General features: G+C 35.0%; 1 protein-coding gene across 1 annotated transcript; it reads right to left on the bottom strand.

Moving 5' to 3' along the window:
- Nucleotides 1-1,740: 1,740 nt before the first annotated feature.
- On the bottom strand, nucleotides 1,741-21,806 carry LOC117908929 (probable ubiquitin-conjugating enzyme E2 26). The gene is made up of 8 exons (XM_034822786.1): nucleotides 21,746-21,806; nucleotides 10,850-11,217; nucleotides 9,577-9,714; nucleotides 8,280-9,473; nucleotides 8,133-8,196; nucleotides 7,706-7,845; nucleotides 7,289-7,600; nucleotides 1,741-2,432 (listed from the first exon to the last, which is right to left on the bottom strand). Exons 2-8 carry the CDS (start codon nucleotides 10,928-10,930, stop codon nucleotides 2,109-2,111), a joined length of 2,253 nt encoding a protein of 750 aa, XP_034678677.1. The 5' UTR covers nucleotides 10,931-11,217; nucleotides 21,746-21,806; the 3' UTR covers nucleotides 1,741-2,108.
- Nucleotides 21,807-22,397: the final 591 nt, after the last annotated feature.

The raw sequence follows: 22,397 nt of genomic DNA, 5'->3' as shown, positions 1-22,397 counted from the left end.
AAAACAGAAAAACAAAATAAAGACTTACAATCCACAGCTAAACAACAACAGATACAGTCAAATATGAACAAGAAGTTTAAAATTCACAAAAGGAAAACAAGAAAAATTAAATATCAAAATGGCTTCTTTGACCGATTAAAGAACACTGGTGTGATTTTTAATGAAATTAAAGATACAGGCACATGGAATCGTATGGAAGAATTTATTCAAGTGTTGGAAGATATATATAGAACTACTGGATTTACAAACAGGCCAAAAATACCGAAAATAGCATCTGAATGACCAAAATGTCCGTGGACATGCTGTTAACCTTTCAAGTTTGCTCAATTGCTCTTCCTTCTGAATCTATCCCCAATCTGTTGGGATTGAGCCTCATGAGCCCATCATGGTTGGCGCTTAGCACCTTCGAAGGGAAGGCCAGAGGCCCAGGACCATGGCCCCTCAATCACATCAATTGTTTATTTGTTCCAATAAAAGAGGCATCCCTAGGAATTGAACCTAAGACCAAACCCTTAAGGTCCACCTAAATGTCAATCCTGGTACCATCTAGGCTATCTCAATCACATCAATTGTTTATTTGTTCCCAGATGGTACCAGGATTGACATTTAGGTGGACTTTAAGGGTTTGGTCCTAGGTGACATTTAGGTGGACTTTAAGGGTTTGGTCCTAGGTTCAATTCCTGAGAATGCCTCTTTTATTGGAACAAATAAACAATTGGTGTGATTGAGGGGTCAGAGTCTTGGGCCTCTGGCCTTCCCTTCGGAGGTGCTAAGTGCCAACCATGGTGGGCCCATAAGGCTCAATCCCAACACAATCATCATACTGCCATATTTGTCTCTCTTTCATGGAATTTTATTTCGTTAGTTGGTGACTAATCAAAAACACATAAAAATCTCACCTTTCTCTACGTTTGTGAACTTATATCTTATCTGAATTTGTTTCCAAAACCCTAAGAGCAAAAGCTTTAGGGTTTGTACTGAATTAGTGTTAACAATCATGTGACTAAAAATCACAAAAATTTGAGAAACTCTGCGACATTGCAAAAACATCTACTAAGTACTAACAGAAAATGGCAGTCACGTTCCCAAAGCATTCAATCATGATGAAAAAGTTTGAGATTGAACCTGAAAAATTGAAATGAGCGTTCATTACCGGAGGATTTGTCGGAGCCATCTGTCTTTCTCCTGTACCCCTCTTCCGATCACCTTCCGGACGGGTCGATTTGGTTTTCGCGGTTTTTTGGCTGACGCTTCTCCGCATTTCAAAACGTCGTCGTATCGCTTTCTCCGTTCCTCTTTGTACTATCCGAAACGGGGTCGTTTTGTTTTTCTCCATTTGGGTTTTTTTAGGATTTGCTCCCTTTCAAAAAACGACGTCGCTTATTGTCCAAATGTCGCCGAAATTATTATTGGTTTCTCCATTTTCAAAGGGCACGTTTGATTCCCGAATGCGAATTTAATTATTAAATAATTTTAAAATATATAAACTTTCAAATAATTTTAATTATTTTTTAAAAGATATTTAAGATAATATTTTAAAAATATTTACATTATACATAAACATAAAGTAGCTTCATGAAAAATAAGTCAAGAAAACCGGTTTTTCATAATTGAATTTCCAAACGTAGTCTAATTCCTAAAAGCCAAAAGAAGTAGATAATCTATACGCCCATTCATCTTTGAAGAAAATCGGCCTAGTAACAGCTGTTTTTAAGAACAGTTTATCAGCAACCACATGAATAACAACAATACAAACTGTCTTAAGCTTGGATTTGCAATTCTAAACCGATCCGGTCCATGACAACTAGTCAGGATTAAAGCATTAGCATGAGAAGGATTAACAATGATGAGCAGCATCTTATAGATTAAGATTAGGAGCTCTTGCATCAGTTCTTCTATTATATACTAGGAAATGAGATAATGGACTCTCTCTAGCCCCCATCCATATATCTACACCTATTTACAGCCATCCATAAACATTTCTATACCGATATTAGTATCAGCATTCCATGCTCCATAATTTAGTCTAAACTATAAGAAGATTCAAGACTCCATGTCTTAATACACTGAAAAAAGCTTTTATGCCAAGTTGGAAAAACGGCTTCTAATCAAGAGGCGATAATTACTCCCTTAAGTGACTTGCCCGCTCGTCTGTTTAATCTTTCTGGAGGAGGGGGTTTCTCAGGTTCCTTGGTTAGGAATTTTTCACAGCCAGTAGCTCCAATATTTGTGAAGGTTTTCACAAGCAAGTTGTTGAACACAGCCAGATTGTCCTTGAACCTCTTGGAGCAGCTCTTGTCACCCTCATCGACATCTTGAACCCCACCTTTGACGAGACAACCCACTTGGGCACCATCCATATAGGCTTTGCATGCCACTAAGATGTCGTGAGCATGCTTGCAGAAATGCCCCAAAACGAAGTCCTCAAAATGCTGCAGCCAAACATGAATTACAGAATCAGTGCAATTAGATACTGAATTTCAAGAAAGAGAAAGCAGCCCCATTGTGGACTTCTCGCAATATGAAGACCCTTGTTCTAGGGCAAAAAGACAGAGCCTTTACCCCAGAAATTGTAGTTAAATTCTATCAGTAGCCAATTGCAAGAGAACATGAAAAACTATGTAATTCAGAAAATACGGTGGTGGTGGCACATGTTGATGGGAAATTGGCACGCAAGTGAGATCCTACTCGGGTAATTTGCAATCCAAGAAAAAATTACTTAAACCTTGAATGGAAACAACAGAAAATAAAAATAAAACAGTAATTATTCACTGCTATGATTGTGTATAAGTATCATGCCACATAATACAGTGTAAACAGTAATTAGCCACAATTGCATGAACTGTACTGGCTAAGGTAATAAGAACTACATTTGAGTTAAATAAAGTGACTTTGTTGGGTAGTTTTGTTGTAGTCCAACAAAACCAATACCTCTCTTGGTGCATGACTTTTTGTAAGTATATAGCAGCTGTCCATATTCATAATAGCATACTGTATGCCATTGACAGGAACATATCTCTACTACATAGGAAGTGTAATGATTTAGGAAATATGATTTAATACCGTTAATGAGCAATGGCCTTTTGAACCTTCGGATCAATGTATGTCTTGCAAAGGACAATGCTGAGATATTTATAGAAATAAGGGCACAAGTTCACAAAGAGTAAGCAGGATATTTCTTGAGAGAACAAAATCATTATGTGTCTATGAGGGTGTGAGTGGGTGGGTGAGAGAGAGCAATAGGGTAACAGGCAATTATAAGATTTCCCAGCCAACCAACTCATAAAGCAGACTCAATTTTATTCATTCAAGAAGTTATCCATATACTCCAACAATTTTTTACGCAAGTAAACTTCTATTAAGAGACCTAGTCAATACAATAACCAAATAGGAGCCATATTTCCAAAAAGATTAGAATGTTCTAAATGCAAGGCTGCTTCCACTCCCTGATTAAACCTAGACGTAGGAACACAAGAAAATATAAATAAAAATGGAAAACTAAGAATTTATTGTTATAATATCATGAACAGTACCAAAATGCTACTGTAACCACCTGCTAGAACTTAACTTTGAGATGTTACTAATATCGATCAATGATCACCAAATCTCCTTTCATTTTTTCACGATAGGTAACCCTTTGTCATGTTGTTGAGCCTGAAACCTACTCGTCCCCATCCAACCCCTAGCCAATTAATCCCAAACTTCAGGGGCTTAATCTATTACTTATTTAACTAACTAGTAAACCTACATGTAGATTATTATTTCCATATGAACAATATCCCTAACAGACCAAAGCTTCCCTTGTTATCATGCTACAAATCAAAGGTAGGACAAGGTAATACATCAAAATAATAGCTTTCTATTTTCAGTGGTTATTCTAGCATTATCTATATTTAAAGATTTTTACACTTTTAGGACTGAGATATGTATGTTACATGCATGCACAAAGAACCACTTATCAAAAAAAACATGCATGCACAAAGAACCACGCCCATGACCAAGATACAAGTATAAAATTAATAGGGAGTGTAAGAAAAGCAATAATTCCAAAAAGCCAGTGAAATTTTTTAAAGAAGAACAAGAAATTGACTAAATGTGAACTTGACCAGGATGCACAACCAATCCAAATTTAAAATACAAGAAAAAGGGAGGCTGCCAGACTATTGTGGCTATTACATTGGTAAGCTTTCATTTCATGATCCTTTTTCAGTGGAAAACAAGTTGTTCACCTACAAATCAGGCCTAGAAAAGGGGGTGTCAAACCTAATGCTGTGTATCCATATGAGGAATTGGGGGCAGGGCAAAGAGTGTAGGAATTGCCTTTACACATCTGAAAACTATCATAAAATCCTAATTAAAAAACACATTTCCAAACACCCACAAATCCTCAACCTTAAACAGAGACTTTATTAAGTAGTCTTTCAAAATTAGCTCATTTCTCTGTCATACCCAGGCACCAAAATAAGCATAACAAAGTTAAGTTCATAATATTCAGTAACACTACTGGGTATTCTGATAGGTCACTAAAATTCTCCTTCTTCTGAGTATTTCTGTTAACTGATTTTGGTTGTTAGTGTCTAATCATGCTACTAATCACAAAATTATCCAATATGTGTTTTGAAGTAAAAAGATACATCATGGATGATTAAACTAGAGCTAGAAAACAATTCAAAACACAAACCCTCTTGAAACCATGTAATATTCTATCTCATGAATCAAAGAGACTAGAGGTATGGAGAAGATTTAAAACATAGAAAGTTTTATAAAAGACCTTGCAATATATTTTTCATGACTCGAGGAGAACTTTCTACTTTTGCAGATAAGATGTGACCCTATTCTTCTTCCCAGAAATAATTCTTAGAAACCCCACTAATATGATGCTACAAATTATCTTCACTCTCTCACGTAAACTGTGATTCCTATATCGATGACTAGCTCTAACAAGCCTAAGCTTTGTATTTGGCACACAATCCCCTACAAGTACCAAAGCAAGAGAATATCAGTGTTGGAGATCTTTATCAATAGCAGGATATCAATATCAATGTGAAAAGAACAGTTCAGGAAAAATATAAGTAGAGAAAGGGAAAGCTTAGGAAAAGCTAGGGTAAGGGTAATGACCAATCTAAAAACAAAACCTTGCCAAAAAACCCTTAATAAATAATTACTGTCACATAGGCAAAGTTTGATAGAGCATATATAGAAAACAACCATATGAAATACCATTCAGGTGTCTAAAGTCCAAATGCAGTACCACAATGACAAATGCTGTTATGCATGAGAATATATGAAGTTTCATTTATTTAAAAGACAAATAATTTTCCCCTAAGCCATATTGTAAATTTATTTTTTCAAATAAACATGATTACGAAAATCTAGAGAAAATGCATTATCTACTCCCTCCCTCCTTCCTCCTATTTCCATCTCCGTCCTATTCATCCAAACCCTAGAACACAACATCAACCTAGCATCACAGTGGCTCACTGACATCACACATATCACACGTTAAACTTCTTCATTCATCCAAACTTTTTAAGCCTTAATCTGACCTTTTTGCAAATCCCACTGAAGCAGTAAGTGACCCATTATCTCTATCTGCTTGGTCTTAACACTTATAAACCATAGAGTGGCTTCTTTGAATCATTGTGGCTGCATAGTTTTAAAAGGTGCAAGGCACGCCTAAGAAGCAAAACTCTACTACAGCTTAGGCACAAAGCGCAACATAGGGCATGGGCTTGAGCAAAGAGAAACATGACCTAGGATGCATGTCAATTTTATAAAATATGATTCAAAATCTAACCTAATCAATGAAAAATTTAAGATTCCAAACATTTAAAAGAAACATTCAACAAAAAGTAACGAAATTATACAAAATCTAATAAACAATTAGAAATTTCAAAGGTTTATACTTAAAAAGAAAAAGTGAAGTAGACAAGGTATGCCTCTCTCCAACAAGGCACACGCCTTGGCAAGTGAGGCACTATAACTAGGGAGTGGTTGCACCTTGGGCCTAGGTGCGCTTAAAACTATGTGTGGCAGTTTGGAGATGGTTTTAAACTATGATCTCTCAGTGTGTTAAGCCACTTCTTTTGCCCCTCTGCCCTTTTAAAGAACAGCAACCCACAAGGGCCTGCTTAGTCTGGTTTGAGGTGTTCAAGCTTTTTTTTCCTTCTGTGTTCATGAGTTTTAAGCAACAGCAACAAGTGAAGACTTTCTCATTTCCTGAGAGTTTGATATGACTTGTTAGAGCAGATGATATGTTTAAATTAACCTATTAATGCAAAACATTACTATCTGACAGACGATACTTTTCATATGTAGCACTAATAATTGCCATGTGGTTTCCCATCCATAAAACTCATTAGGCCTATCTGGTAGGGAAATGAAAATGGCTTCAGAAACAATTTTATTATCAGAAATTAAAGTGAAAACAATAAATATGTTCATCTTGGGTAATGTTTATCGTTAAAGTGCTTCCATTTTTTAAACACGAAAAAACAACACATTTAAGTTTCTCTAAATTTACCCACTTTCATGAATTGTTTTTCAAAACAGTCTCTTAAAGCACAGTTCTGTGTAATTATATTTCTACAATTTCAACATGAAAAAACCAGTTTTCATTTCCTCTACCAAACAGGTCTCCAACTTTTTGGAACCAGAATGCAGGATTCCTTCTTGAAAGAAATTAAAAAATATCTCTCTCTGAAGCTGAGCTACCATACACCGACCTCATAAGATGATAAACATTATCTAACAATCCATTGGTAGGAAATGCTTCAAACCAGAATGTAGGATTACTTCTTGGAATAAATTAAAAAAATATCCAAGGTGAGACACCATACACTGCCCTCATAAGATAACAAACATTATCTAACAATCCATTGGTAGGAAATGCTTCAAATGCACCCAAAACACACACACACACCATGAAGTCCTATTGAATCCATGCGTATAAGAATGGCACATATTTATAAGCATTCCTTCTGTTTACCTGTTTTCTTAAAAATCCTCACAAATATGCTATTGATGCACTATAACATGTGGTAAACAATCTATTTGCTTGGTAGAACTCCATTTTTTTTGGCCCTTTATATCAACGACTCTAAGGCTGTCCCTAAATAACTAAAAATTTTCAGCAATTAGTATAAAAGGATTACATTAACCATGATTGCGATTGAATGACTAAATTTCTTGAAGTTTTTGTTTTATATCAATCTTTATGTGCAAATGACTGATAATAAGGCCCAAACTACATAAAACACCAGTTAAAAAATTTGTAATGCAATTTTACCCTTGGTGGCTTCTTCATCGAATATAACATTGTCTTCAATGATAGGATAAATGTGTTCTCATTGTATTGCAGGGACCGCTTCTCACCACTGGCAGAACCACTCATACATGCAAAACCAGGCTCATTGAAAAAGGGCTTTGCATTCAAAATCAACCCTTGTATTGAGACCAGAACCTGCAGCATGGTCGATAAACCAGGAATCCACTTCTCATTCTGGTCACCAGACCAAGTATTTAGAAGGCTCAGGCATACTTTCCCATTATCATACAGATTTGGGTTGAGTCGAAGGCCACCAGAACGGTAATGGACAAGCTGTCACAAAAATAACCTAATTGTCAGACTTATAGTGCCCCAAAAAAAGAGGGCGGGGGGGAAGGATAACCATAACCTGCACATATTAAATTTTCAATCACATACCGGTGGCGCATTAGGATAGTCAACAGGAAAGAAAACATCAAAGAAGAAGAGACCATCATGGTAGGGAGTGCCCTCTGCTCCGACAATCACTGCCCTCAAAAGATCTATTCGTGTTTCATAAACCCTCACAGATATTGTATCTGTAGACATGAAAAAAATACAAACTTAAAGTAAGACAATTTCTACACAGAAATAGTCAGGTAGCAGGGGGAGCAGGGCTGCAGGATAACCCCCGAGCCATAGTTTATCCCTCAACTGTTGTTTCCCTGCACTGTATCCCTTAAATTTAATTTCAATTGAAACTAAATTTACAGGCCAGAACAATCAAAGGGTTGATCAGAATTGATCAGAACAAGTGACTCAATAATATGTCACCAGAACAACCACTTGCATAATATAATAAGAAACACAAAGCCTAACAACTAACCTGGCAAATCTTTCTCCAGGATCTTCCACTCCTCCTGAATTTTCTTTGCCCAATTCTTTGATGGCTATCAGAAAAAGAATAAAGAAAGATTACGTCTATTCAGAACTAAAGGAACGAAAAGCATGAGATCTTTTAAACTACAGTTACCTGTGTATGTGAAGAACCATTGCAAGAATAATGATGGTCCGAATGATCTTGGACAGTGTCAAATTGTTTGAAAAGTAGAAACTTATTGAGAATATCATCCTTGTTCCTGCCCTTTCCCCTGTTTGGGATTGTTTCAGAAGAGATTGCTGAACTTCCTGCAGCAGTTGCATTTGCATTCTTTGGACTTCCTGCATGATCCAGAACCAAAGAATAATCTGCGTCTTCCTCAGGAACGATATGTGCAGGATCAAATGGATCATAAAAATTGAAAAAAGCTGGGTCGCCCATAAAAGATGGCTCCTTGTTCGATATGGAAGAGATGGGAGGAGATGGCCACCAATATGGAAATTGCTCCGCTCCAGGAAGCATTTTCAGAGAGCCCGTCTGTGCATGGAAACTAGAATGACTTGAACTACTCTTACTAGCTGGTTTCTTCATACCGACACCAACAGGAGAATGAGATCCCCATGTTGTCCATTCAGGAAGGAAATTCACTGCATCCAAGTTATCCAACTGAGTTTCAGAATTATGAGAACCATTTGCAGAAGTTGGCATCTTTTTTCTTTGTGTAGGTCCCAAAAACTGCAAAGCTGTAGACTGTTCTAACCCAGTAGAATGATTTGCAGTACCCATTTGGGTTTGTGAACTTGAATAAGTTGAGGCAGCAAAAGGATTTGGCTTCTTTTTAATTTGGCCAGCTTCTGGATATAACCAGGATGAAGACGATTCCAACTTAGGTAGCTGACTCACAGCATCTACTTGGATTTGTGAGCTTGTACCATTAACTGAAGTTGGTCCTGCTTTAAACTGGGCAGGTTCAGGAAACCACTGATTTAGAGACAGATCAATTGGTTGGGTTTGCTTATTTACATAGGATGAAATATTTGCAGTAGATGATGACTTCTTCTTACTTCGGGCAGAAACTGGCAGCCAGGGAATAGGTGCCTCTACGCCAGGAGGAATATCCACGTTATCAAAATGGGCTTGCAATATTGCATACTCATCATCATCCATAAAATCATCAGAATAAATATCAGTATTATCATCATCATCATAAGATAAATCAGACACAAAACCATCTATATTGATGGAACTATGTAATCCTGGGGCAAAGCTCTTGGAAGATGGAAATCCATCTAATGATTCAAGGTTTACTGCAGTAGTAGGACTGGCATGATTATTTGTGACCGCATCCTAAAAAAAAAAATTGTTTTATAAGCAATTAACAGCAAGGACTGATTGCTGAAAAGAAATCAAATTAACCATCACATGGCACACATCATTACAGATCAGTTACCTTGGCTTGGTAGTTGAAATAACCATCAGAAACATTTTTTATTGCCTTGCCTTTATTTCTATCAACTTTCTCATCAATGATCATAAGATCAGAAGAATCTTCATCAATGTCGATATCAATTATTTCATGGTGATTAACCTGCAAGAAAATGGTGAATTCAACAATTACCATTTATATGCAATGAATAGCATTCCTAGACACATGGTTTTCTTCTTATTAACATATCATTACTCAATCACATAACATAATGTACCTTGCCTAAAAACTAATAATTTGACCCGCAACAAACCCCCCACCCCAACAAAAAAAAAAACTTTATTCAAAGCTAAAGAAAGTTGGCAAAAATCAGAAAGAAACATAAAGCTATTTAGGACATAACAACTTTGTGCAATCGTAAAAAACTAATTTACCTTTGGGTCCTGGGCGCTTACAACTCTACATATATAAAAGTTTACAATGACATCTTTTTTTGTAAACCCTAGGAAAATTGCCATAAATATATGGAACACACTCACCAGAATTGCTATATGAAAACAAAAACCATAAGGGCTTTCTATACCATAATGAACTTATTTCACGTCCAAGGGAACTCAAATGCCTCATCCTTTTTGCTAGATGTCCATTCTTACTCAGATTTTTTATTTATTTTTTTCCACCATAACCACAAAAATTTTATGCATCTCCAATATCAAATTATTATTAAGTAATGGTTAGTAACTCATCATAGTGCACTCTTCATATAGAAGAGTAATGATTACAAATAGATATCCAGGAAGAGCCAAAAAAGTAATGTTGCATCATCCAGTCAATCATCCAAAAGAACAAGGAAGATTAGTCCTTTGAAAAAAGAGGCACTCCTTAAACATTATTCACAAAAAAAATGCTGTCAACTATAACCAAAAAGAAGTATTTCACAATCCATTTCTCTATACCAAAAAAACCCTAATTAGTTTAAATATATAATCACATTTGATCCTCAAAATTCAATGAACAATCAATGAAATACCCTAATCATTATTGAGTAACTACATTACAACAAAATTAAACCAATTCAGTTATATCATCACAAATTCCAAAAATTTAAACCAAAAAAATTACATTAAACAAATTCCCAAAAGCTAAGCCAAGAAAATAACATTAAATCAAAAATCCAAACAAATCATCCTCGAATTCATCGATAAATACCATTTCACGAAAAATTATCATCCGATCAAATACCAAAGAAAAATGACAAGAAGAGAAGCTATCAATCCGTGAAAAAAATGCTTTATACCTCTTTCTGCTTGAGCTTCTTAGAGTCAGATGACTGAGAAATCAAAGCCGGAAGCTTAATTTCGACCACCTCCGGGTCCATTACAGATGAACTGCTACCAACGAAGACTCGCTTTCTAGAGCGAAAGACACAGATACAGTGAGTGACAGATTGTGAGAAACAGTAACAAATAGAAAACTGAAAGAGACAGAGACTTCGATTTAGGCGTGTATCGGCCAAACGGCGGCGACTCCATGAGCCGATGGTTACGGAGAAGAAGAGGACGACGACGACTACGGGAAGCGGCTCCGGCGCGGCCCTGTTAGCGGCTCGATTTGAATATGCTATTATGCGCCGTCTGCTTCGTGAATTCTGTTGTTTGCAGAAGGCTTAAAAAAAAAAAAAAAAAAAAAAAACTCTTTAGAGAGGAATTTTTTCCCTTTTTAGGTTCGCGCCTAGCGAAGGAAATCGCCATAGATTGCGATGACTAAAGTCGTAAAGTAAATGCCCCTATCTCGCCTTAGAATTACCATCCTGCCACTTAAGTCTACTAATTTTCTTTTTTTTAAGCGTCACTTTTGCTGGTTGCCTTTTTTATTATGTGTTAAATTTAGTTTATAGTTAATGTTTCATTAATTATCTTTCTTTTAAATAAAACAATTTTGAATTTAAAAATATTTTCAATAAATCTATAAATAAAATATTTTTTTTTAAATAATTATTCTATTATTTTAGTACATTGTTTCGTTAACTGGGACCCACTCTGCCCTGCATCCCAACCCTCTCGCTGACGTGGCAACGTACAAGAAACCGAAAGGAAAATCAAAGCCTAAACTTAACCACCAAGCCACGAAGAACCCAGGTTCCCATAGGTCGCGAGTCGCGACTAGTTTCTTATCCTGATCGAGCGCGTTCTCAGCCGTTCGATCGTTTTACAGCCTTAGGACTGATAAACTACGGCGGGGCCTTGTATAGAGCAGGAGCCCACTGTCTGGGGAAAGAAATAGTTTTAATACTCGCTCACCGCAGCCGTTGATCTGTACACATGTACATGAGAGTGTTGGTGGTGGGCTCCACATCTGCATGCACGTGATGTAAGAAGATTCGGATAAACCAACTATTGGCGTGATGAGCAAGGAAGTGAATTCAATTTTTAAATTAAATGGGTAAATTTATTTTAGGCACAATGATTTTCCTACGTGGCATCTTTTCAAAAATAAAATTTTACTTACAAAATCAAATATGAAAAACAATTTTATGGATTTATGGATTAAGTGCTGCCTAACAAAAATCATATATTTGATAAAATTTTAAAAACATTTTTTAAATTTTGAAAAATCACTTACAATATTTTTAAAACAAATATTTGATAACTAATTCTCTTAAAAACACTTTTTAGAAAAAAAAAATATTTTTAATAAAAATACTTCAAATAATAACGCTATCAAACATACTCTAAAATGTTTTCGAGTTTACGATAGCTGATAATGATCGTTGGCAAGTCTTAGCCTTATTATCAATACTAGTAGTACACATGGCACTTTAATTTTTTTTTCTAATAACTACTTTAAATAATTATTTAAATCAAAATTAGTCATGATAACTTAGATAATTTAATATTTAAAAATAAATAAATATAGATAATATGATATCATTGAATAGATAATACATATATATATATATAGATATATCAAATATATTATCTTATTACGTAAATAGATAATATATATTATTTTTTTATATTTGCTTGAATTATTGTATATTTTTGTGATTAATTTAGTTTTAATTTTTAGTTAATTATATTTTAAACAAAATGAATGGGATATAATAGAAAAGAAAAAAAATAGGAATATTTATGTAACCAAAATATTATTGTATTTGAGTGCTTGATAAAAAAAATGAGTTTAAAAATATTATATATTGAAAATTAAACCTCAATGTTATGTTTGATTGGTGAAATTTTTGAGGAAAATTAGAGAGGAAAAGTATAAAAATATAAAAAACAAAGGAAAATAAAAATTATTTATAAAATTAATTAATTATTTTATATGTTAGTTCAAACCTATTTCACTCACTTTTCCTTTTTTTAATAAAGTTTAAATAATTTTATAATATATAAATTTTTAACTAATTTTAATTATATTTGATTTTCTTTTGTATTTATTTTCTTTTATATTTTTCTTGATAAAAACAAATAAATAAATAAATAAATAAATATATATATATATATATATATATATATATATATATAATTTTTTTTAACCAATGTCAAATATTTAAATGAAGATAATGAAAATTGAAAACGTCATACGGTTAAATATGAAAAGGGAAAAGTGAGATTTGATTCACTATTATGAAAATATATGAAAAAGAGAACTCAAAAATTTTAAATTAATATTATTTCCACATATTTTAAAATAATTTAAAATACATGCAATTTTTAATAAGTCATCAAATTATTTCTAACAATGTTCTTTTACTTGTCATGTTATTTAAATTAATTGAGAACCAGATTCCTCCGTATTGATATTTCCTTTCATTTTATTATTATTATTATTATTTGGGGTTTTTTTTTCTAGAAACAAACACTTTGTAGGATTTTTATTTTAGTTTCCTAAATGTTTAGAAAATATTGTGCAAAAAAAAATCATATTTAAATAGGATTAATATTTTTTGTGTATTTCTTATAATTTTAAAATGAAATATTGTCAAACAAATCATATTTAATCATAATTACCAATTCAAAAAGTAATAAGATTGTTTATTAAATAATAAATTTAATAATATATAATAATTTTAATTATGATTAATTTATTTAATATAAAATAATTATTTATTTATTTATTTTTATCCTATATATCATAGCACAACCATATGTAAAACATTTTATATTTGAAAACTGTTACGATAAATTTTAATCTCTATTATATCAACAATTACTAATATTATATAATAAATACAAATTTATTATTGGTTTGTTTATTATAAAAAAATTGAATTTATTTTTAACTTATTAATATAAAATAAACTCTCTCTTTTTTTCAAATTCTTACTTTATAATATTTCTAGAGAAAAAAAAAGTCCAAAACAATAAAATAATAATAATAATAATAAAATATTTAACATAAAAGGAAACATATGCATAAGAAGTCCAATTGTCAATTGATTTAAATGATATGGCAAGTAAAATGACATTTTTTTGGAATAATTTGATGACTTGATAAAAAATGTATATATTTCAAATTATTTTTAAATAGATGAAGATAATACTAATTTAAAATTTTTGACATTATTTTTTTCATATATTTTCATATTAATGAATCAAATACCACTTTTCCCATATGAAAATCTCAATCCAAATATTTTAAAAAATATTAAAATCAAAACATTCTTTGAAGCAACCATGTTCCATGAAAAAAAAAACATAGAGTGGTTGTGTCTACCATGCACAATCTCTGAGGCAGTCGTGTCTCAAATAAACCATCATCCCAAAAATCAACTACCAATGAGTGGAGTATGTCCTAATGTAGAATATCGAGTAGAGTGATTCTATCTCTAATAAAAAAGTTCTCTGAAATGGTTATGCCCTAGTGTAGGGTCATCCCAGAACTCCTAATCCATCATAACCTAGGTGAATAGGATAACTGGCTATGCCCCAATGTAATCCATCACCTCAACTCCCCATCTATCATGCTCCAATAAATAATCTCCAATCAATCTCAAGTATTGCCCATGTGTGAAATGTCAAGCACAATGTGAAGTCATAGCCTCATGGTGGTCTTAAGATACGGGACATAACGTAGGCTAAGATCTTAAGGTGAAAGAAATGAAAGGAAACTAGACTCAATAATCTCAATGATATAATCTCCATACCCCTCATACATGAAATGCAATGCATAGAAAACATCATGAGTCGCAGACCTAATGATCCCCACATGAAAAATGATGATAAATGAATGAACATATCGAATAAGCAAAAATAAAGTGTGGGTGCCGAACCTAAGTCAAACATCAAGTAGAATGAGAAAAAAAAAAAAAAAAAAAAAATTAGACGAGGTAGAGCGAAATGGAGTAATAAAACAAAAATATAAGAAAGCAAAAAAATAGGAAAGTGAATGATGGTCAACCTGTATCAAAGCATGGAGATAAGTCACATAAAAATGGATGTAACGACAAATAGGGCAAGGATCTAGAAATCCTAAAGAAAGGTCGCTCACATCTCTCACAAAAATCGAATGGGTGACTCATACTCTCACCCAAAATATATACTAAGATAGAATCTCATAAATAAGCTCTCATACGAACTTTCTCTAACACATAAACCCAATGAAGCAAACTAGCACATCCATACATGTGCTTAATAGAGGATAATACAATGAAAAATGTGTTATCTTTTATCTCTTAGATTTATATATATATATATATATATATTGCGCATACTCTGATCAATAATGAATGACCTCCTATGAAAATACATACCCAAATGATCAAACCCTCTCCACATACGGATGTAACATGAATTCTCACTAACAAGACAATATCTCAAATTGAGATCTTTGAATCATTGCCCATGGGGTGAACGGGGGGAAAGAATGTGACAATATTCCATGCAGTGACGTGTAAAAAGCCACCACTCAATGTGAAACAAGGATAATGTCTAGTAAGTAATGATGGGAGAAAATATAAAGAACGGATATCATAAGTGGTGATATGTGATACTGAAAAAAGTGATGAAATGATGTCAAAATGGAAAATATCACAATGAAAAGTGAGAAATAAGGCATGAATCTGTGTCAGGTCTATAACTCATGACATATCTAATCAAAGTATGCAAGCATTATAGAGTCCCCAACCCGTTGTAATAGGTAAATAAGGTGATGAAATAAAATACTATAGTGCTCGTGTGAGACTCAATGGGCTAGCAACAGATAACTCTATAGGTAAGGGTGATAGGGTAAATGGGCTCATGAAATGATGGTCACCCATCATTTGACCACTACCTCGAACATCGTACTCTCAAAATCTCACATAGTCAATACTAAAAATTGGCATATTGAAAGATGTCTCATATTGAAAGTCTGGCATATCACACGATGTATGGTCATGTGGTGGCAATCTAAAACTGGATAAATGACAAAAACTCTAAGGTCATAAATGTGTCCACTGTGAGAAGGCTACAAGTGTGACTAAAGAATCTTTATCAGCAATCCATAAAATGAATGAGGTGTAAAAAAAAAAAAACAACACTGTCATGAGATCGATATTTCATTTATAACAAAATATCTCCGATTCACTTTCAACCCAAGTTCAATAAAGAAAAATGATAAGGTGATAAAGGCGAACCTCTAAAAAATGATGTGAATGTGAAAACATGTCTTTCACCTTTCTGTAATGAAAATATCGGGTTAAAAATAGAAATAGGCAAATCGACCAAATAATGAAGTATCAAGCCCATGACACGGAAAGAAAGTAAAAAAGTGAGCATGATCAATGAGCATATCCCAAAACATCAAGCAGAAAATGACAACAAATCGAAAGAAAGTGTCAACTCAAGAAAATAAGACTATCTAAAGCCTTAGGGAGAACATATGCTAGACTCAACGAAAGACTAGAAGAAGTCAACACTACATGATAAAAGGTGGTCCAATTGATACTTAAACTTGCACTGATCTCTGAGCACTCTCAATTGGAAACCAAAAGAGAAAACATTGGATCCAGGTAGTGACTAAGGCAGTCCTAAAGGCTCTCAGATGCACCCACGTGTGAGGAATGGATCCTAATAAAAGGATATAAACTCATCTTACAAGGTCAAGGTGACCCTAAAAGGAGATGGGTGAACTTTAAAATATCCCTAGCAAAAGCGATCATACCCTCCGATGGTATGCAACCTTTTGCACGCCTCCAAAGAAACAGTGTGCTTCCATACAAGGTGATCATCACCTCTACATATGCACTGGCTTGACATCCCAAGGGGTTTCCTACGGTGAAAGCTCTCACAACTCTCAGCATTCAGTGGTAATCTAAGGTGCATAGTGAATGATGTGGGTGCATTCGAAAATCCTATGAAACTAAAAGAAAACACATTGGCCACACAAATATCCTGAAATTAAGCTTTGGGCTATACAAGTCTTCAAAGGTCGAACTCCGATCAACATCAACGTGTCGACCACCTCCAAAATACTCCCAAACATAGATATAGCCCGTCACTAGACCCTACTCATAACATCTAGCTCGGTCAGAGAAACAAACACATAGAAGACCTCACATTTGCAAAAGTAAGAGTCAAAATGAAGGAAATGAGCGAAACCAGAGGGTTTGAGGTAAGAGGATAGATGTGTGACCCACGCAGACAAACAACATGCAATCACACAGAAGAAGAGCAGTCATGCACCATACAACCATGCAAAATAGGTATATATCATCCAAATCTACACACAAGCTAATCGAAATGAATATATGGCAAGGATAGCATGCTCTATAACAATCATGATAATATACAACCAAGAGAATCAATCATGTCAAGATGAACGAGATAAGTAACAAGAAGAATGTACAGAGTAGTCATACAACAAGAAGAGTCAATATGTGAGGATAGTCGAAATGATCAATCAATATAATCAACATGTCAATGCCTCAAACGAATACAATAACAAGGCATGCACCAAGAATAATGATATCAAGAGTTCTCAATGTGTGATAAATAGTCAAACAAACAAAAACACAAAGAAAGGTAGACACCCACTGATCAACCAATCAAACGCCACATTTGCCTCAATTTATGTTCAAGCTTGACTCTTTAGTGATCCCTAGTGGAGTTGCCATTTTGTGGACTCCGCATTTCTGCTCATGCGTTTCCACTCGATGGCGAACTCACTTTTTTTAAAAAAATGATTTATCTTTTAAGAAAATGACTTGGAGTCGCCACTTATTTTTGTTTTATTTTTAAAGAGAAAACAAAATAAGAAAAAAAACACTAAGTGTGACTTCTTATTTGAGAAAAGTCGGTCTGCAAAAAACCAAATCTTGGATCGGGGGTCAAGTTACTTATAAGGAAGGTACGGAAAAGACCGTAGCACCCCTCTAAGCCCCTAAAACGGGTCTCTACTAAATAAAATGAAGCAAGTATGACAATTGATTGATCAAACATGGATACCAAAAGAATATCAATCTAAAAATAATCGAATGAACAAGAAAGTCAAGGAGTGTACCCGAGTAATGAGCTAAATGCTTCATGGAAAACAAAGGTTAATGAACGAACATAGAATAATCACATGTGTCCCAAAGCAAATCAATCAAGCATGACAATCAATCAATCATGAGAAAATCACATATGTGGGTCCCACCAAAACCCGATTTATTCTTACACAAATTAATTTCATGAATTCCATTATTTGAAATTATGAAATTTATTCGTGCTTATTTTAAAATATTTTAAAAATCAAAGAAAATGTGAAAATTGCTTGCCGAAGAAAATGACAACAAATTTTATTGAAAAACAGGACTTTTAGGACTTAAAAATTTTAAGAATGAAAATTTGAAGAATTAAAATTATTTGAAAAACTAGAATTTGGAAAATTATTGGCAAACTGAGGTTTGGGAAATTATTTTTAAAAATCAAGGATGAATAAATGGAAGAGTGACACGTTGCCCAAAGGTGGCCATGCATAAGGTGCACCATGTAGTGTCTGCCCCAGAGGTTGGCCACTGACTACAACTGATTTCAACAGCGAGACATGGTTCAGATCAATAAGTTGGCCCACATTGTCACCTAACCTCTGTTTCATAGTTGTATCGTCCGAAGGATCCCTCTGAAGTGAAAGCTTTGATCTTTCCTCATACATATTTGTTGTCGATGTATTTACAATTGCAGGGTTCTACCTCATAAGAGCATCATTACTAACAAGTCCATTGCCAGAGCCATTTAAAATCTGATTCCCATATCTCCTATTGCTATAGGTGGCATAATGGCAAACTAACATAGCGGTCATGAGGAAATGGGTTAAGATAGAATATGGGCTTCTCATTAAGGCACTTCTTAGGAATTACAGGCTTGATGACGTGCTATTTGAGATCAACAACAATCTCATCATTGGTGACAGTCTCATCGTGCTAGTGGGAATGAGGGCAGTGTGCACGCGGATTCGAACCATGGCATCACCATTGTCGTGGTATTTGACAGTTACTTGGGTTTTACCATCAGGTCTCAACCATGGGCAGGTGTCATTCTTGCAAACTTCAGTGAGGTGGACACCTAGCTTTGTTGCAAGGATATGATTGAGGGGCATCAACTTTGGAGTCTCATCGGTGGCATAGCCAAACATATGGCTTTGGTCACCAAGACCAATCTCCTTATGACAATGAAGCACATCTGGTGCATGGCATGTGACTTCTATTGCAAGCACTGCATCAAAAAGTGTCATTTGAAAATGACATTTTCATGAAATCCGTCAACACAAAGTGGTAGGTTTTGTTCACTCCAACAAGGCGGTTTAGTTCATTTCCCCTTGTAAAAGGAATGACCATGGTGACACCACATCTATTAGCATGAGAACCCGAAAACGACGAAGATTAGAGAGACGAATGTCAAAATTTCTGCTCGAAGAAATCAGAGGTGATACTACCACTGACGTACAAAGAAAAGAGATTGGCTTTGAAAGAGAATGAAGCTAGGGTTCTGTTTGAACTGATAGTGCCTGAACTGGTGGGTGATGCTAACATGCACATAGGGGTGAAGAGATTCGAGGCCATGGTTGCTAAAGGTCACCTGCATTGGGTTAGGATGGAAAATAACCAAGCAGAAAATAAACGGTGAATGAATTAATGAGAGGAATGAGCTTCGTGGGTATGAAAGGTGTGGGTTATTAGTGATGACATGTAATAAGAGAAATAAGTGTAATGGGTAATGAAAGATGAAGGTATGGGTGGTGTGATTAGGGAAGTGATGCGCACGAATGGTGATGGGTATGATAGGTATGGATGGAAGTGGGTTTGGTAGGTTTGGAAAGATGTGAAGATGTAGTGAGATGGACTGAACTAGAAGATTGCATGGTTGAGTTCAACTGAAAAACCACATCTTTTGTAGGGGCATCCAAAGCAGATGTAAAAGGAATAGGGATACTACCCCACAACTGATAGTTTGCCTGTTTGATGAATGGATATGGGATATCAGATTCAAATTCTGTAGCCTCGGGATTTTTATTTGAAGAAGATCCACTGTCACTATATGCTTCTAAGAGCTGCTTACTCCCGATAGACATTTTCTCAGTTATTCCATTCACATGCTCTTAATCAAGTGGTGCAAGGTTATAAAGAAGGTTTTCATTTCCCATCATTTCAAAAGAATCAAAAGCCATTTGTTGTAAGTTGTCACCATCTGCATCAAGCTATGCAAGACACTCATCAAGCATGTCAAAACCTGAAAGATCTGCCTCAATAGGGTTTGAGAAATCATCAGTTTCTAGGAAAAATCCATCCTCAAATGCAAGGTTATCATAAGCATCCAAGTATGGTTCATCAAGTAAGTAATCAACTTCCATGGAATTCACATTATTGCTTTGTGCAACATAATGTTCATCTTCGACTGATTTTGCATCCACCTCATGCTGCTCTAATAGATCAAAGATCTTATGGTCATTAGGTAGCCCTGAACCGCAATGATTTTTCTCCATACCTATGAAGGGCTTTTGTTCATTTTCATTAAATTCCTTGGAATCCTCAACATACTTGTTGCAATCTCCATAATAGAAATTCAATGGAAGATAATCATTTTCAGGAGGAAGACCTATGTCAAGACACTTCTCAAGATCAACAGCTTCATCAGATGGTTCATGACCAATAACAACTTCTACAACCAACTCACCTAGGACAAAAACCACCACATCCTCATCCTCATCCCACTTCTCCTTAATGAATGACACCCCATATGGCTCACCATTCCTTGGACTTGAGCCACTCTTTTGAAAGATTCAACACAATACAAATGCATCTTATGCCAAACTTGTTTTCTTCAATTCTTCATCCATAAGCATGTACTCATGCATCACCTAATTAGTCCGCTCTCTATGACACATTTTGTATTGTTGAAATGGACCGAGATACATACAGTCAAGCCTGTCTAACAAGGGTCAGTTTTCTTTTAAAAATGGATATGAATGACGACCTTGTGGATTGAAGGTAGGTTGGTGTGAAACCAATTGTTAATGATGGGTACATTAGGTATGAAGGGTGATTAAATGGGCATGGCGTTGGGTATGAATGGTGTAGGATGAGAAAGTGGAAAGATAGGTAATGTTGGAGTCCCACATTGACTCTCGTAGCAAAAATAAGAATATCGGGAAAGACTTTCTTCATTGCGCAGCTACGTATTCCACAAAAACCCAATCCTATCAAATTCATTCAATCGGTCCATCCAAACTTGCTAAAAGCCTCAATGAAAACCCAAACCATATATTCATTATTCTCTGGTAACTCATGCCTCAATACTAGCCGATCATTCCATGAAACAGTAATCTTATAAGAGATTACTGAGCCCGTTCTCTTTTTCTAGACTTGGGTATCAAGCTCCAACAACATCCAAAAGCCAATCTTTAACATCATCAACTGATGATACACATAATGTCATGCACCCAAAATGCTCATAGAAAACAGAGGAAGACAACCAAGAAAACAGAGCATAGGAACAAAAAACAAAAATGAACCAATGATAGCCACATTTCATGATCGCTCAATGGACTCATACTGGTGGAAAAATCACAAATCGATTCAAAACAAAAAAAATGTAGCCAATATCTTTAGATGCCTCATAATGAACATGATAAATAGCCTCACCAACCAACAAATCAATGCCCATAAAAAATAACTGAAAATAAGAGTAAATCAACATGGAAATGAGAGATAAAAAGCTCATAGTAATTATACCTGGAAAGCTCCCCTTAAGCAAAGAGTTGATTGGCTTCAAGCTTTGCTCTCCTCCCACGGATCAATAAGATCTCCCCATTTTCTGCTAGCTCTCATCCTCGAATGGCTCTCTCAACTCATCTCTTTCAAGCTATACCCCCCTCATGCTCTATTTTTCTCCTCCTGCAACTCTATCTCACCCTCTACTAATCTCCTTCAAGCTTCTCCCATTCTCTAGCTATCTTGTTTTTCCCTTAAGCCACCTAAAACATGCTCCTACTCAAGCTCACCGTTCAACTTATTTTTCTTTCCCCGTTTCAGCTCTCTCCAGGAGGACCTCTCATCCTTATATCTCTTCGTTCTCTGAAATTTTCTTTTCTTTTCTCTCTATACTCACCTCCCCTTCTGGTCGATTTTCCCCTCCCTAAGCTATCTTGCCCTCCAAGCTACCACTACGCTCCTCCATAATGCCCTACAGAATATTCCCATGCCACCTGTCGTATGCTAGTTGCCTTAAGAAAATGTTATTTCCAACCCCTTTTCTCATGTTGCCAAAATCTCCTAAAAAGTGGTAAAAATATACTCCAAAAATGTCCCCTACCTATAGACAAAAAATGAAGGTCTACGGTAATGCTTTATTTTTAATTATTTTTATATTTGTATAATTATTGTT

Source organism: Vitis riparia, chromosome 19, assembly GCF_004353265.1.
Source record: "Vitis riparia cultivar Riparia Gloire de Montpellier isolate 1030 chromosome 19, EGFV_Vit.rip_1.0, whole genome shotgun sequence".
In the NCBI taxonomy this organism is placed as follows: Eukaryota; Viridiplantae; Streptophyta; class Magnoliopsida; order Vitales; family Vitaceae; genus Vitis; species Vitis riparia.
Note: the sequence above shows the minus strand (reverse complement) of the source record. Positions and strands in the feature narration are given on the sequence as shown.